The sequence below is a fragment of the Lutra lutra genome, chromosome 5, assembly GCF_902655055.1.
Source record: "Lutra lutra chromosome 5, mLutLut1.2, whole genome shotgun sequence".
Lineage (NCBI taxonomy): Eukaryota > Metazoa > Chordata > Mammalia > Carnivora > Mustelidae > Lutra > Lutra lutra.
Window position 1 is genome coordinate 35,553,958 of NC_062282.1, and position 17,664 is coordinate 35,571,621.

Genomic DNA, 17,664 nt, shown 5'->3' on the forward strand with positions numbered 1-17,664 from the left:
AACAAATAATGAAGGCCAATTTTCAATGAAAAATCTGTTCATGTAGCATTTTAGCAGAAAATTGAAGTTCTTAAATACAAGGGTATTTATATACCATAGTCCCGCCCCACAGGACAGCACTTTCTAGTGTATGTTACTTAGTGTTTCATAAGGTAGCCCCCCAGCCTGTAAACTCTGCTCCACCTCCTTTGCCTACCTGTTATTGCCTGGAAACTTCACAAAAGGTTCTGTGCTCTCTTTTAGGACATTCTTGCTCCTCTCATTCTGTTGATGTCTAGCTGGAGTCCTTATCGCCAGTGTGATCCTGTCCATGTCATTCATGCATTGCGTGGGTTGCTGTCCACTTTGTTTCTGCCCTGCTTCTTTGGTGGTTAGTATAAATGTCTTATATTATCTTCCAACCCCTTGTGAGGATCTATGTCTAGATTGTAAACCCTTTGAGGCTATGTGGCCAAAAAGGCCACAGTCATGGGATGAGAATCAAGAACCTTCTACAGAATTTACTGAGAGCTGAGCCTCTCTGATAATCCTGGCTCAAAATCATATCATAAATTGAAGCATAGTTTGTCTTGAAATATCTCACCTAGAATCGCTTTTCTCTTTTTGCCTTTTCTGCAATAATCTCCTTTCCTCTAATCTCCACAGTTACCTATTTCATCCCTGTTTGTTTTCCTTTGTTCTTTTACAATATGTCCTTGAACTCCTGTGTTATCTTCTTAATTTTCAACTCCTCTCTCTCTCTCTCCTCAAATTATCTTCAGTTTTCAAATATCTGTTACTAGTTTCTTAATAAATCAGATCTTTGTTCTTTCCCCCCAAACTTTAGAGCATTACAAATACTATAATTTCAAATCTTAAATAATTTCAGATGTCCAAATATTTCCCTTTAATAAAAATGCTAAGTGATTCCTCATTCCTGCCTTTCTTCAGTTCCAGTATTTTTACTTCCTTCTTCAGCAAATAATCTGCTAGTTGCTTTCCTGATCCTTTTCCTTAAAACAATGGGAAGCATCATCTTTACATTTTCTTTATATAATACCCATTTGATGAGGCCTTATTAGGCACCAGGCACTATTAATCTAGTCCATTCATTAAGTCTGACTTCTCCAGACTTCTCACCAAACCCCAGGCTCAGTGCGCTGATTCTGTACTTCTTGGAGGAGGCATCACTCGCCATCCTCTTCCTACCCCCCACCTTCAGATGCCTTTTAACCATGAGGTTTAGAATAGTTGCCAATTGTTTTCTTTTAGAGTATACTACTTGTTTCTTCCTAGCATTTACGTCAATTTTTCATCACATCTTTGTTTACTTGATCTTTCTTTCTTTCTTTCTTTTGGTCACTGTCTTTGGACTATGAGAGCAAAACCATCGTTTTTCAGTACTGTATGTACGTGTCACACAGTATCTGACACAAAGCAGGCACCCAATTTCTGCTGCATGAATGAATAATCTCATTTAATTGCAACCATATAGGAAAGAGGAAGGTATTGTTAATGTTGTTGTTTTACTGATAACAACTTGCCCAAGTCATACACTGTTGTCTGGCAGTTCAAAACCTTAACTACACCGACTTCTGTGTCTTCAAAGCGCATTTTCAATCCAGGACCATACTTGTAATCACTTTTAATCAAAGCCCACACTTTTAATCCCTCTTTCCTACTGCCTCTTTAGCAGGAACTCCGGACTTAGCCTTTCTTACTTTGATACCGTGGTGCGATTACTTCTGTAGGATTCTTTTTAGATCACAGGTTCTCATTTCAGTTAATTTAACATGCCGTCAAATGCCAGTGCTTGGGTTATATTTCCTTCACACGTTTCTTGTCATGTCAGCCCTTTTGCAGTGCTACTCATTAGCTTGATCTCTTTCCTGGGAGTTCAAAACCCTTGTCTCCATCACTCTAGCAAAAAGCATGTCCTCCTCCTTCCACAGTCTGTGTCTAAATGCTCTCTGGCTTCTTCTGCTTTTCCTCTGGCTTCGCACCTTCTAATTATATGTCCTTTACTGTCTCTCTTGCTTCAGCTTTAAAGCACTTCTGTAGTTTTGTTTATTAAGTTTTTATTCCATAATCTGATCAACACACTTAGCACTTTTTTTTTCATATTTGTGGAATCATACCCTTCTATGGAGATGTTCCAAAAAATGCCCTAGAAATCTGGTTTACTAAATTGGTAATTACTGTTATTAATAACATTTTAAATATAGCTCACTTTAGATGAGAAATAGGTTGTAAATTAATGTCATATGTCACCATTTTCCCCATGTTACAAAATATTAATTTTTCTTTTAATAATTCTATTAATAAATTGAAGAAATTTAGGCTTCGGAAATATATCTACATCTATATATTTATATAATTTGAAACCAATTGTGTTTTTTTAATTTGAAGTCAATTGTAAAAAGAAGCTTGACTTTTAATTACTATGGTAACAGAGCAATCTAACATATATAGTCAGATTCTGTATATAACAAAAATAAATTTAATTCAGCCATCAGTACAAAAAGGCTCTTCCTTGAAAGAAATACGAACACATGTTTCTATTAACTCAAATTTTAACTCCTGTCAGTGTCTTAATATTTTTCCAACAAAGATATATGCATTTCTATATTTGGTCAGGTTGGAGTATATATATGCATGTATATTTTACATTTTTTGACAATCATTATTAATAAGAAAATGAGTTTTATTTTTTAAAGCTACATTTGGCAGGGATGTACAGAGAAGCTTTGTACTTTAAGGAAAATCATGAAATTGGAAATAGTAAAAACCTTTATGGTTAGCATTCATCTTCTTTGAAATAAATGTTGACTAAAATAGAAGAAAGAAAAATAGTTATTTGATTCTCTAAATCGTCTTTACTTTCTCTCACAGGAGTCCAAAGACAGAAAGGTAGGGAAATTGACAAAGTAGCTAGTAAGTGTTACATGTACTAAAACAAGTTAAAAGAAAGGTAAAAGGAACCTGTAAAGAGAGTAATTGGAAACAGAATATTTAATCTGGGACAAACTACAGAAAGATGATTTAATAACCAGTCAGCATTCATTCACAGAAGGTACTTTTCTGTGGTTTGCCTATTTCACTAAAGGCAAGGCTATAAGAAATTGACCTGAGGGGCGCCTGGGTGGCTCAGTGGGTTAAGCCGCTGCCTTCGGCTCAGGTCATGATCTCAGGGTCCTGGGATCGAGTCCCGCATCGGGCTCTCTGCTCAGCAGGAAGCCTGCTTCCCTCTCTCTCTCTCTCTGCCTGCCTCTCTGTCTACTTGTGATCTCTCTCTGTGAAATAAATAAAATCTTTAAAAAAAAAAAAAAAGAAAAGAAATTGACCTGAGTGCTGGGATAAGAGAGAATTCACTGGAGATTCAACAAGAGAAGAGACTCCTGATGGGGTATGTGGAATTTACATTGCTGAAGAAGTTTATGCATAGAATATAAGCTATCTACCTTGAATGTTGCACATTCAAAAAGGTTGAGGCTGCTGACTCCAAATATGACATGTAAGCAATGATAATGGATGACTTTCCCTGGCCCAAGTGGTATGGAAAGGGTTTGGAAACCAGGGAAAAGTCGGGTGGGAGGAGGGGACAAGAAAAAGAGGAGGAAAATAATGAAGGACTGAAAAGGCATCATGGTTTCTGAAAAAGTATCAGAGGCAGGGCTACCTCAGGTGGCTAATATTTCAGGTGTATAAATGTCTCAAGACAGAACTATCGAGGCCCCTGGGTGGCTCAGTCTTTAAGCGTCTGCCTTCAGCTCAGGTCATGATCCCAGGGTTCTGGGATCGAGCCCCGCATTGGGCTCCCTGCTAAATACATTCTTAAAAAAAAAGAACTATTAGAAGTTGATGAGCCTTGACTTGTAGAGACTTTATGAATATGTCAGGTTATCGTCAAATAGGGGCAAGGCATCAAACAAGGTTAAGGATGAAAACCAACACATACGTTTTCCAGTAAAGTATGTTAACACCAGGTGCTTGAAAGAAAATAATGATTATAGAAAAATGATCTTTTTAAAAAGTTCTCAATTTTGCAGTTAAACATTGCTATTTGGAATTGAGTTGCAGTTAACCCACACTATTCATAATTAAGTGATAGCTGTGGTGCAGTTATTAGGTTATATTTAGTTGACAGTTACCTGAAGTTGGGGATATATTGACTTAATCAATACTTTGCCTCTTCTATTATGGTTAATTAAATGGTTCATTAATCGCTCCATGTCATCATTCACTGTAGGAAGCATGCCAAACATTTGAAAATTCCTCATTAATGATAACACACATACTGACAGATTAGATATAGGTAAAGGTGGACAGATTTAGGCTAAAGAATTATTAGGTGAACTATAAAATGAGGCAATGCTTTACTGCCAGCACTATGAATCTTTCAGATGGTAATTGGATGCACGTGTTAGCAGCAGTAAAAAGTCACTGTCCAGTTGTCCACCTTACATGGGAATCTACTCCGAGTGTCTTCTTTGATTTATTGTTCCAATTAGAACACAGTGTTCAAAGAAAGAACACAACTGACCTGATTTTAAGGCCAGGGAGCCTTTAAAGCTATTATTTGGTGAATGACCTGATTCCCTTTTAGGTATCTTGAAACTTTCTATTTGTGTCAACTCTGTACTGATTAAATATTTGGTTTTAAACTGATTCTATAAAACATTGACACTTTATATTCATTAATTCTTGGTCAGAGTGTCACTGATGACTTCCCAAGATGCAGGTACATTTTCTTTCACTAACTTTAGAGGCCTAGTTCTAGGTTGTCACTTGTCATCCAGACTGACTGGCACAGGTAAAGGGAGCAGGCACTGGCGGGGGGGGGGGGGGGGTAGAATGCCAGTGATGAAAAGTTAAGTATTTTTGATTGGCAAAACCAAGTAACAACACCACTGGTCACATAGTAAATGTAAATGAGTCTGAAATCATTGCAATACACCATAAAAAATGAAGCTATTTCTACATAAAAGACTTGAGACAAAATGAGGTTCATTATCTTCTAGACTGTGATAAAGCTGTATTAAAATCACATAAACATAAATCTTATGTCTCATCATACTGGAAGATTGAAAAAGAACTTAAATTCTGGGAGGGAAATGCTAATATTTTACTTATTTATATTAAGCAAGTATCAACTCTTCATGCGAACAAATGTTGGAATAGTAATACTAAAAATGTCATCTGAATTACTCTTCATTGCAGAGTTCACAGAATTAATGTTAAGATAGATTAAAATCACTTTGAACTAATACACATGTATTACTCTTCTTTCTGAAGGATAATAAAGAAATATCATTTGTACTACAATTTTGGATAAGTATCCAGACATTTAAGGCTTAGGAAAGATGCAGATATTCACAGGCAGCTCATAAATGTGAGGAACATTAGCTCCATTTCAAATGAGCTGTCAACTTTTTTCCAGCATTTTTGGCTTGTGGAAAGTCAGACATTTGGATAATAAATGGGGTTTGCCTCGGCACATGAAGGTGACTGTGCAGGAATTTAAAGTGCTCATTCATATTCTACTCTAAGTTCATTAAACACTAAAAAAATGAACTGGGATAAGCCTTTTTGCTCTAAACCAGACAGTAAAAGTATAGAAGAAAATAGGCATGCAATGGAGTTTCCTTCGCTCTGTGAGACACAATTTTTCTTTTAAATTCTGTGCTTAATCATCATTTTGAAAACACCTGTTTTTAAAGAATGGGCCATACCTTTGCCTAATAGAATCCTAAAATACCCAAGACCTACCTAGAAATTGGCATTTCTGAGTTCTCATACTCTAATATTGGCATGTGATTTCTGCCAACTGCTTTCTTGGGTTTCTTCTAGTAGGTTATAAATCAGGTTTATGAAGAGGAAACTCTGTAACTGCGCATTTTTTAAATGGATTTATGATGAAGCCATCAAAGTGGAGGGTCCATATGGTAGGAATGCAGTAAAGGCAACAGGACAGTGTCATGTAAACATTAAATACAGTGCCTTCCACCTGCATAAATCCTCAGTGCGCATGATTAAGTGCTGTCAGCTGTAAATTATGCGACCAAACTCTAGAAATGACCACAACTTAAATAAGATACCAGTTGTATATAGGTTTTCTTTCCAAAAATCCATTGTATATTTATTAGGAGATGATATTAAAATCCCTATTTTTCTCAACAATTACTTTCTCGCCCTTACTTAACTTCTTATAATAAGTCCTAGTCCTGATTCAGAAGTAATAAGGCAAACTTTTAATCCTAGACAGTAATTTGTCATTTATATGTGGTAAAATACCTTTTAGATTTGTAGACTCATTTTAAAGCCTTCTTAATATATATATAGCTTGAGGTCTCTATGATTTTGCCCTTTTTAGAGTAGTATATCAGAAGTTTCTGCAACAGCCCAATTTCACACTGGTATTTACAAAAAAAATTACTTTATTACATGTGGGAACAATTAAACATTTTGCCCTCAGCTGTAAACAATTACTATACACAATGACATTCACGGGTTTTTCTTAAATGGTCATGTATTTCTAATGCCCTGTTGAAGAGATGAGATCTGTGTACATGTACTTTGTATTTCCATAAGCAGATATATTCCCAAACAAAATATCGAAAGAGATATTTCACTTAGATAATGCACTAACCTTGTCTGATACCATGTAGCCACCTGCAGTGACGACACCTTGAACATGTTTCATTTCTGTTCCTCTCCCAATTTACTACCGTTCCAGTTTGAACCTGAAGAACTGTCGGTGTTCATTGCAAGAAGTGATTACGATTTTAGAATTTGTTGTTTAGAGTTTTGAGGCATCTAATTAGAATATTATTGGCATCAATGTTGCCAGTAGTGGAGGTAAAAGAAATAACCAAATAGATTTGGTTTCCAGTTGAATGACCTTGGATAATTTCCTTTTTTCAGCTTCATCTTTGAAAAAATATGGATAGTTATACCTTATTTATAGGACCATGATGTGTTAAATGATCTATATATTTGAAGAAATAGGCACATGCTGCACTGATTTCTCGTTGTTTCTGGAGCTCCTTTCCTGCAAAGACTCCCAAGCACTGTGGCTTTCTGTTTTGAGAATAGCCATTCTCGGCAATCTCAAGTTTAGGGATATATTTTCTTTTCACTAGACTCCCCTTTTCTACAAGTGACAACCGTGGGAGAAGCCCACAGTCCACTCACATCCAGAAGTAAGTCTACCCCGTCCCAGTTGCAAGGGTATCTAACAGCTGTATCCAGCCTTTCTAGGAGGCCAGAACTGGAGCTGAGTGGTAATGTTTCAAGGGCAAAGCACTAGATGTAAAGAATGATAAAACAAACTTAAATGAGCCTAAGCAAACCTAGTGACAGATACACTACAGCTATTCTAAATTATTCAAGCTTTCTTAGACTTCTAGCTGAAAAAACATAATTCATCTTTGCTCCCTTTATTCTATTTTCATATAATGGCATAGAAGCAAACCAAAACCACCCCTCTTCCACTAAAAAAAAAAAAAAAAAAAAAAATTATAATCACCCATTGAGAAGAGTTTCTTTAGACATATAATATTTTTAGAACCATCCAATTTCTGGGAACCAGCTTTGGAGGTAGAAGTTAAAAATGATTTTGCAATGCTTATGGGTGATTTCCTTACTTCCCCTTTGTTAGTATTTTGCTGGCAAAAAGCCAATAAAGCAGTTGTTTAATTACCCAGGACATCCCAAACATGTAACCTCTTAGATAAGCTGTTATTGTATTTTAGCAGCAATAATACTAGGGTCAAAAGTAACAAAGAAAATTAAGCTTCAAATAAGCAAACCTCAAAAGAACAGCTTTGTATATTGAGAATAATTAATAACTTGTTTAGGAAAATGTTACTGAAAAGTGGTTTTTGGACAAGGAACTGACACTCTTCAGAAACCCTAATATTTAGCAGGCTACCATTTGGTGGGCTGGCTGGCTGGTTACCCTGTAGGCATGGCAAAAGTTTGTTCACATGTAATTATGCAACATTTAGACAATATCTTAATGATACCATGTAGTTCAGCTGAATCAGTCCAGCTGGAAATTGTAGCAGTGTTCTGATTACCCAGCCACATGTGAAATTAAGACTTTTTCAACCTCTACTTTTCACTTGCTATGTTTTGATACAGATGTTCTTGGAAAGCCTAAATTATTCTGGTTTGACATTATTTAGCAGTAAGCCCCACCCCCTTTCATTTTCAACCATTAATTAACATTGCATTACTATATAAGATATATTTTAACAAGGGCTGTTGCTACACTTTATCATATGGAAGAGATATTATTATATTTTGGATAGTTAAAGTGGAAATTTTCCACACTAGTTTTTATGCAATAAAAATTATATACTCTTCTCTTCACAGATAAGTCTTGTTGTAAAAATATACTTCTATGTGTATCCTGACAATCATTTTATTAATAAGCACACACGAAAATATTAATTCAGTTGCATAAACAAACTAGTATAGATTGGTCCTTGTATCACATTATAAAGACACTTAAAATATACCAATAGCAAAATCAAATTAGTGTCAGAAAAAAAAATGGAATTTTGCTCAAGGTTAACACTTTGAAAATATATTTATCTCCATGAACTAAAAATACAAGGAAAGGTTTCAATCAATGGGGATTTTTTTTTTTTCTTTTTAAACTCCCATCTCACTCTTTAGCAAGTGTTTAGCTTGCTTCTTCCCCTATCATCCTACCTGGATGACACAGCTCTTTTGTTTTAGAAGTGAACAAAGGTATTAAATTTTAATCAACAACTATTACATCTATGCACAGTATCTAATGAATTCAGGTAACAAATGACTTTCAAACAAAAAAAATCATAAATGACATTATTTCAGCCACTTTCTATGAATCAGAATGGAAAAAAAATAGGTAATGGACTATTTAACATCTCTATATTAAATACAAGATGGAATACTTTAAAATACTTTCACTTATTACTTCTAAACATACTGCTAATTTTAGTAAATGGAAGCAGCTGCTGAAGAGGAACAGAAGTTAATGCTGAATATATGTGGATCCCCAAATAAGAAATCTTAAGTCTTAATTCCTATAAATCTTTATTTAAAAAGAGAATGCTAAATTCTGATTAACTGTCTTTTCCCTTAGTACCAGATACTTTTCTGGGCCAAGGTATCTTGGAATGTCCAACCCTTGTATTTAAGTCAGTTGGCAAGAAATTCCCAAACAACTGACACATAAAGGGTAATTTGGAAGGACCATTGAGATAGTGCTAAATGGTCATTAAAGATGTTTAAATGTCATTGTCTACTGTCCTCAGTGTGCCATTACATAGCCTCAGGATCCTTTCAAACAGCAATCAATAGAGAGTGAATAAGTCTCACCACTTGAAAGTAACTAGGAAAGGAAGCCAACGGAATAATCTGGCTTTGCTGGACTGATTCAAGAAGAGACACAATATCCACCCCTCCTCTTCTAGTTCTTCCTCCCTCTACCCAGCCCACAGCCCTGCAAGAAAGAAGCGAAAGAGCTAAAGAAGGAAAGAGAGAGAAGAAAACGGAAAGAAATCCAGGGATGAGGCGGAGGGCGTAATTCGTCCTGAGCAGAAAACCTCATCCAAGGGGACAAACTATAGCCATGGAAACAGACTTATGACTTTTACTTTAAAAATAAAAGAATGACAATGAAATTTGTGTGAGGTCTGTGTGAATCCAGTCCCAGATGTTTACAGTGCTGTAGTAGTATGGCTCTGCAATATGAGAAGTTTCAGAAGAAAGGAGTACAACAGGACACCACAAAGCAGCGCATATGCCATTGACAATGCAGACATGAGCATCATGTTACCAAGAGAGAAGGCAGGCAGAAGACAAATAGCAGCGGTGGTGCCTGAAAAGCTAACTTCATGGACTGTGATCACTCAAACCAACATGAGGGGGGGAAAAATCAGAACCAGAAAAATGTTTGCACTCCTGTCTAGATAGGTAGTGGGGTAAAGAGATCGGGGTGGGGAGCCAGCGGAATTGACTTTTCTTTCTTAAATAAAGGTCCCATAAAGCCCCTATAATTGACAGCTGATAATTATTTTCAGCTTGAGGAAACTGTCCCAAAACTCTTAATAAGATTGCCAGCGAAAAGAAACCAAATGTGTTTACTCGAGCCATTTCCAGAAGGGAGGGCGAGGGGACCTTGAGATGAGGTGCGGAAGGGCTATGGAGACGGAGAGGGGGCATCTAGGCACAGCAACAACTCTCCAGCGCCCGGCGTGGTCCTGGGAATGACAAGCCGGAGAGACGGGGCAGAAAGGGTGGCAAAGAGTCGGGGGTGTGGAGGGAGCTGCGCCAAGGAGAGGGGGTGCGGCAGCACAATGTATGGGGGGGGGGAGTGATTTAGTGTGAAAGTATTCCACTTAATCATTTTACAGGGGTTGGGGACGTAAATATTTAGCTGGCCACATCTGGAACAGATTTTCCCCCCCTTGTGGGGTGGGGGGTGGATAATTGGAAGGAGGGGAGCGCGCGTTTGTTACTTACTGTACGGGCAGTTCTCCTTCTTGGTACCGCTGACCTTCCCGTTCTTCTCAATCTTAAGAAAGTACTTGGTAAAAGAGAATAGCTTTCTCCAGCGGACGTCTCCTTGGAGGTGATTGTAGCTCCGCACATGCCTCCCCGCACTGGCAGGAGAGGAGAAGGAGGAAGACGACGAGGAGGAGGAAGAAGAAGAGGAGTTGGTGGCCTCTGGTGACACCATGTCCTGACCAAGGGCTTGGCAGGTGACAGGGATGGAAGACACCAAGAACAGCAACAAGAAGCAGCAGCAGCAGCCAGGCAGGTGGGGAAAGGCTGAGGCACAATGTGTCAGTATCCATTTCCACATTGTACTGACACTCTCGGCACTGGAAATTGTCTCATCAGAAGGAACATACTGGAAGGGTAAGACCTGGTGCGAGGCAAGGAGACAGCTGGAGGTGGCGGCCGCTGGTTAGCTCCCTCTGGGCGCGGATCTGGCCAGAAGTGAATGCACCAACATCCATAACTCCTCGGAAGGGCCGGCTGCCTCTCCTCGCTCCTTTCTCGGATCCGCTGCCGTGCGCCTCTCGAGTCTCCCGGTGAATGGTGGACGTGGGTGGCCGCAGTAGCAGGAGCTGGTGGTGGCGGTGGTTGTGTTGGTCACCAGCGATCTTCACTCCCCTAGGAGTTACTTTGTTCTCTTCTTCACTCCTTTCTTCACCATGTTAGATGCAAAAAAAAAAAAAAAAAAAAAAAAAAAAAGTCTAAAAAACAGATGACAGCACGGTGAACAAAACCCACAGAGGTCGGGGTGGGAGGCTGGGGGAGATATCTGCGCCTCTCGGGGGTTGGCACCTTCTCGCCCCTCTCGGCAGAGCCCCAGCCGGTTCTAAAAGCGCGTCCCTTTGGAGTTGTCAGAACTGGAGGCGAGCTGCCGGTCGCTGTTGTTTCCTTCCCCCTCTTGCTTTCTCTTTTTGGTGGTGCCTGTTGATTTGAAGCCTCCAGAAAGTCACTTCTTGTTTGGGGGAGATGGCGGTTGGTGTTTTGTTTGGCCCTGTTTCCCTCCCCCCCCCCACCCCCTTCCTTTGGAAAGCCCGCTTGTAAACAGGTTGAAGCCTGGAGTCTAAATGTCAGTGATTCTAAGCCAGAGGTGGGCTCTGCCTCTGCTGGTCAAACCTCATTTGCAGGGGTGGAGAAGCGGGGGGAGGGGGGTCAAACGGCGGTGGGACATCTGAAACCCTCGGCTGCTGGGAACGCCAGGGAGAGGGAGGGGGAGGGGGCCGAGAGGGGAGGGAGAGTAGGGGAGCAAGGAGGAGAGAGCCCGATGCCTCCGCGGAGCTGGGGGCTGCCGGGTCCCTTCCCCGTGGCCCCGCGGCCGCAGCCTCCGCCCCGCGCCTCCAGCTCCGGCGAGCTGCTGGGAAGCCGCGGCGTGCGGGCTGCGCGGGCCACCGGCGCGAGCTGCCTCCTCGGGCTCTCCGAAGTTTGCTGTCCTCCAGCCTGAACCGGTCCGCTCTGGGGAGCCCCCTTCTCACTTGTTCTCCAGCGTAGGAGCTCCCCCCCTTCCTTTGGCAGCGAAGCACTTCTGAGCCACCTGGAGCTTGCCGCCCGGCGGACGGTTGCCCCCCCCCACCTCCGGCTCCCAGAAGGAGGGGCGGGCTGGGGGAGACAGCGGAGGATGCAGTGGATCAACCCTCTAAAGCAGCAGATTATAAACTGGTCGGAGTGAGCACAGAAAAGGGAGACATAATTAGCTTCTTTTCCTCCTCTTCTGCCAGCTTCCAAGGAGGTCTCCGCTTTAATGAATCACTGATTTCTCGCTTCCGTTGCTGAAGTAAAAAGTTCACACTTTGGCCCTCTCTGCCTTTTAAGCTGAGGGAGATTTATCGTCACCCTTAAAAGTCGCCTCTCCCTTGGCGCAAATGAAATAGGGGACCGAAAGGACCAGTTTCTAATTGCTAGCAAGAGTCCTTTACTGAATCACGCGTGCACTTCAAAGCGAACGCACTTTACTGCGATTGCGAAGATTTACCCATAGGATTTGGCCGAATGTTCTGCTGTTTTCCATGCGATTTCCTTTGCACTTGGCCATAATAGGGGCGTCCTTCTTTTTTCTATCCTTACATTTAATGTTAAGAGGGCTCTATTTTAGGATAGAGCTGCACTACCAGTTCTCCCTCCTTCTCACCCTCACCGGGTCGCTAGCAATGCTCACAATCCAGGTATAGATAGAACCAAATCCCTGGCTAGGAAACCTTGCCAAGAATTAAGAGGCACGAAACGCAGATAACTGAGATAATCGGTTCTGATCCCAGTAAGAGATAGTTCCAAGAGGATCCCTACAAGAATTGCTGTGTACTGGGTAGGGAAGGCTTGACTGGGAGGAGGAACTGAAGATGTCATGGCGTCAAATATTTGTGTTCTGTAAGGCAGTTAAACATTAGTGTTATGTCGAAGCCTATGAAATTGCTGCATTTTCTATTTTTTGACCTTCCAAAGCGGCAGTTTCATATGCTGCAACTTAATAGTTAGACTGCTGTTCTAAGATGGAGAATCGCTTCAAGGTGATCTTGGGAGTTTGACCTCTGTAACTGTAATTGGAAAGGAGCTAATCAGAGGGGCTGGTGTCTGTATATACAACAAGCCAGAATCCCTACAATGTGCATTTGACCTTAGTCTTCATTGTGAAGAGGAGAAAATACAGAGAAATAAAAAATCTAACTTTAGTGATGGGCATTAGCAATGATTGCCCAATTACGTTGTTTAGTGACCTGAAAAAAATGACTACTTGCATCTGCTTATACTTTCCTATGCATTCAGAGCCTTTGAAATAGAACCATGTAATGCTAGAATCAGGATTTTAATTGCATTTGTTTATAACCAATTGCAATGCTTACTGAAAAGATTTTGACAATGTGGTGAATAGCACAGTAGGTTTTTTTAATTTAATACAATTAGTTTTGATTTTTGTAGCCATTAATTGGAAACTTAAATAAAGAACATACGTCATTCGTATGCTCGAAGTTTTGTTCTTTCATTAAAGCTTGGATGTTTAAAAATGAAATCACTGTGCTAATTTTAATTTTCTAGTTCACAGTTTTATACCTGACCTAACGAATGCTTGAAAGAAAGCATAGTGTTTCTAAGGGATTTGAGTTTCAGTCCAACTGTTCAGTAGAATCCAAATGTTTGAACTGACAAAACTAATTAAAACTGCATGTTTTTTTTTAATGTTTGATGAAACCATACAGTAAAGATTCTGCAGTAAAAAGTTATAAAATATAGGAAGTTGTAATTTTGAGGTTTCTCTACGCTGGACATCAACACTATTGATGCCAGCTTGAGATCCTCTTAATTTTTTTTTTTTTTAGACTCACAAAAGACACCCCCTCCTACCCTGAAGGTAGTCCCCCCCTCTATTCCCCTCACCCCCACATCTACTGACTTTCTGCTCCAACAGAGAAAGCTGTTGAAATCTTTGTGAGAAGTTTCATATTTTCATTCTGTTTGAAATGGGAAAAAAAACACATCGTCAGACTTCCATATTAAAATCTAGTTGCAGCAGGTGCAGTGTTTAAAACTTCTAGAGTCCTTTCGCCGTTCTTCTGTACAGCGTGATGACAGGAAGGGCATTCACAAAACAGCCCAAAGGAAAAGCTGACATAGCTTTTTAGATTATATCTCATTCTTCTTTTTCTTTTCTGTACAGCCTTTCTTTTATAGCACAGTTGAATCCCTAAATACTCCTCTGCTTTGCATTGTTAGGTCACCTCTGAGGTTAGCCCGAGAAAGCCTGAGAAAAGTTCCACAGGAAAGATGCACTATTTAACGGAATTCAATCTCTCCCAATAGATTTGAATCACTAACATAAATGTATGAATGTAGATTATATCTCTGTAATGAGGCCTGAATCATTCTCAGTTACTTCAAAGGACTGAAATTCTACCTTCCTTTTTTAGCAGCAATAATCACGTCTTAATGGGTTCCTTTATTAATTGTTTCTCTGCAGCGATTGGAAAGGACAGTACAAGGTTCAGATTGGAGTGGTGCCTAAACTAATTCTAAAAGGCTGTTTTTCTTTTTTTCCAACCTCTGGAAGGCATGCTTTATTTCTATGTCCTAAACATACCCAGTAATATTGGGCCAGCTCTTTATTGGAAGAAATAGATGTTTTGTTTCATGTGATGTCTTAAGAAGCTACTGAAGCTTTTAAAAGCAAGTCCGTGGCAGCAGCCACTGAAGAATCCTAAGCTGTGACTATTTAACCTCAGAGGAGCCATTTGCGTATGTACTTCCAAATCCTTCGGTAGCTCTTCTGTGTGAGCGGTTTACGTTTTAAGTATGTATTTCCTGGAGCCTTTATGTTGCTTGGCACTATCTGTGGTTCGGTGACAAGATGTGTGTTCGATTATGTGTGATGTAATTGGCAGTGTCAGTAAGCCGCTTCAAATAATAAGAAGTCAGGTCAAAAGTCAGCCAGGCTGTTCGACAAAGTAGACATGTGCAGGCCTCATTTTTGAAGTCTGCAAGGGTAGTCCTTGTGACTATGTGTTCCAGCCCATGTTCCCTTTCGGATATGGGAGATGCCAGGGTTTTGTTTTTTGTTTTGTTTTGTTTTGTTTTATGCTTTATGTATTCAGCGGAGAGAGAGAGTGTGTGTGCGCACGTGCGCACAGTGAAGGGGGAGGAGCAGAAGGAGATGGAGAAGCAGCTTCTCCCGAGAGCAGGGAGCCCGATGCAGGACTCGATCCCAGGATTCTGGAATCATGACCTGAGCTGAAGGCAGACGCTTAACCAACTGAGCCCAGGAAGCCCAGGAAGATGCCACTTTTAAGGCATTGTTGGGGCTTCTGGTCTTTCCAGGATGTAGCTAGAGATGATGCTTGTGGTCAGTGATATTTGGGCCAAAGCAAATAGTGATATCTTATTTTTTAAAGAGGGGGTTTCAACTGAAAGGAAGAGAGGTCTTAAAACACAAGAGAGTGGTATAGAACTTGAGAGCCAGGGGGAAACTTAGCAGTAGTTGAATCCAGCTCATTTACTTTATAGCTGAGGGAACTGATGCTGAAGTCACTCAGTGGTAGAACAGAGTTTAGAACTCAGATGCTGAATCCGAATTTTAACAACCATAGGCTACTGTCCTAAATTTTTTGGTAACACCTGCCTTGTCTGTTTTCTCTTTCCCCGCTCTTGGCTCCTCTTCTTCTTATCACTGACCACTCATCACTCTAATGTCTGAGTTGCCAGGGTGGAAATGATAAGGGGTTAGGAGGCTTTACTTATGCAAAACTAATAAATCTTTGCTGTAATAGATTAGCCAGAGAAAAGTAATAAAATAAGTTGGTGTCGAATTATTAATTGGGTACCGGTTGATTAGCCGAATAAATATTGATGTACATATTTGGCAAAGGGGGCTATGTTATCAAATCTTGGAAAATGAACCAATTAGAAAGCAATGCATGTCACATGTTTTCAGAATAATCAAGAATTTTTTTTCTGTATAATCTGAATTTATAAGTGCTCCTCCAGGAAATTCATGGCATCTTCTAAAAAAGTAGATTTATAATTTGATTCTGCTTTCTCTATTCCAGGATTAAATTTTCATAAAATTTGATATTTCAAAGCATAGGTATTGGCTAAAATAATTTTTTTTTCCCAGGGCTTGACACTAGATTAAATTTTGTATTCCCAAGCTTTCAAACAGGTTTAACAAGCTATTGTTAAGAATGAAAAATGGCGAAGGTAGTGGCAAAGATTTTCTGAAGGAAAAAAAAATTATGTAAGAATGTTTAAGTTATCCAATAAATCACAAACATTCTTGGAAACTCAACTCTGCCTATTGGCATCAAACACACCAAACATAATTCCACAAAGCTGCTATTTGTCTCCTCCCAGCTGATGGTAAACAGAACCTTCCCTTGACAAAGCTGTGAAGTATGAAGCGTTCTGTTTGTTTTCTGTGTTTCCAGCTGTCCCTTTGTAGAGCTGTGCCTCCTTCCACTTCAAGCCCTCTAGGTTTCCTAGTCCTGTATCCTTGATCAGAATTTTAAACCTTCTGATATGTCATTTATATTTGTGATTCAATTGGCAGGTCATCGTGTTTTCTTCAAAGTTGCAGTACCTTACAACAAACATTTATAGTAAGTTTCTTTCTTCGTCCATTCATTAACTGGTTTTTATTTAACTGATGTTTATGGAAACCTATTATGTGCCAGCTGGGCATTGTGTGTGGTGTGGGATTTTACAAATAAATAAGACAGAGCAACATTTCTTGTAAAAAGCATGATTGAATGAATGAATGAATGAGTAGAATGACTTTAGGTACTTCATTATTAATGGTGAACAAAATAAAGTTATCTTAGGACTCAGAAAGCAAATGAAGAGATTTGAGAGGAGGAAAAAGAGCCCCTGAAATTTTTTTCTGGTTGTCCTACTGTCTACAAGAAGAGCTAGAAGGAAAGAAACTGCGACTTCTGTTTTCTGGCTTCACACAGGATCAAGACTCAATCTTTTCCTGCTACGTGTCCCTCACATAATCCCTCACAGGTTCTTCTGCAGACTGGGCATTTGGGCTGCATCTTTTCTGCCAACTCAACCTAACTTGCTCTCCTTACCTTCTGCTCTCAGACGTTTGGATGCTTATTTTATGCTTTCCAGCTTATTTTAATTACTTCCCAGTAAGAGTTCCCTTACCTATATACTCTTCTGTGTGCCTCCTATTAAAACTTATGTATTATCAAATATAATTTGACCTGAAAGCCATTCTCCCTACATGACAAATTTTGCCTCGGTTAAATGGACTTCAACAAGGATTAATTCTTCAATAATTACTATTAGAAATATTATTGTGTTGGGAGAATGTGATATTCATGGCACTGGATTTTTCTTGGATTTGTCCCCAGATCCATTTCCTGCCCTCTTCTGCTCAGCTCTGTGCTGACACCTGTGCCTCACCAGTGTCCCTTGGACAATGACTTGCTGTTGGTTTTGTTGGTGAGAGAAAGAGATCGGCAGAAGATCAGAGCCCAGGAGAGAGCGAGCTCTGGTTATTTCTTCTACTCCTCCTCCTCTTCAATTGACCATAACTTTTCTGGCAGTGGCCACGTTCTTCCAGATCCACATTTCCTACTGGATGACACCTCGTGCAGGTTCCAACTTTGAATGGAGTCCCTGCAATATTATTTCCTCCCCTTG

General features: G+C 39.8%; 1 protein-coding gene across 1 annotated transcript in view; it reads right to left on the minus strand.

Moving 5' to 3' along the window:
* FGF10 (fibroblast growth factor 10) overlaps positions 1-11,527 on the minus strand; it is an 83,903-nt gene extending 72,376 nt beyond the window's left edge. The window contains exon 1 of the mRNA XM_047731261.1: positions 10,498-11,527. Coding sequence (XP_047587217.1) covers positions 10,498-10,840 — 343 coding nt within the window. The 5' untranslated portion in view covers positions 10,841-11,527. The remainder of the gene's footprint in view (positions 1-10,497) is intronic.
* Between the last annotated feature and the right edge of the window lie 6,137 nt (positions 11,528-17,664).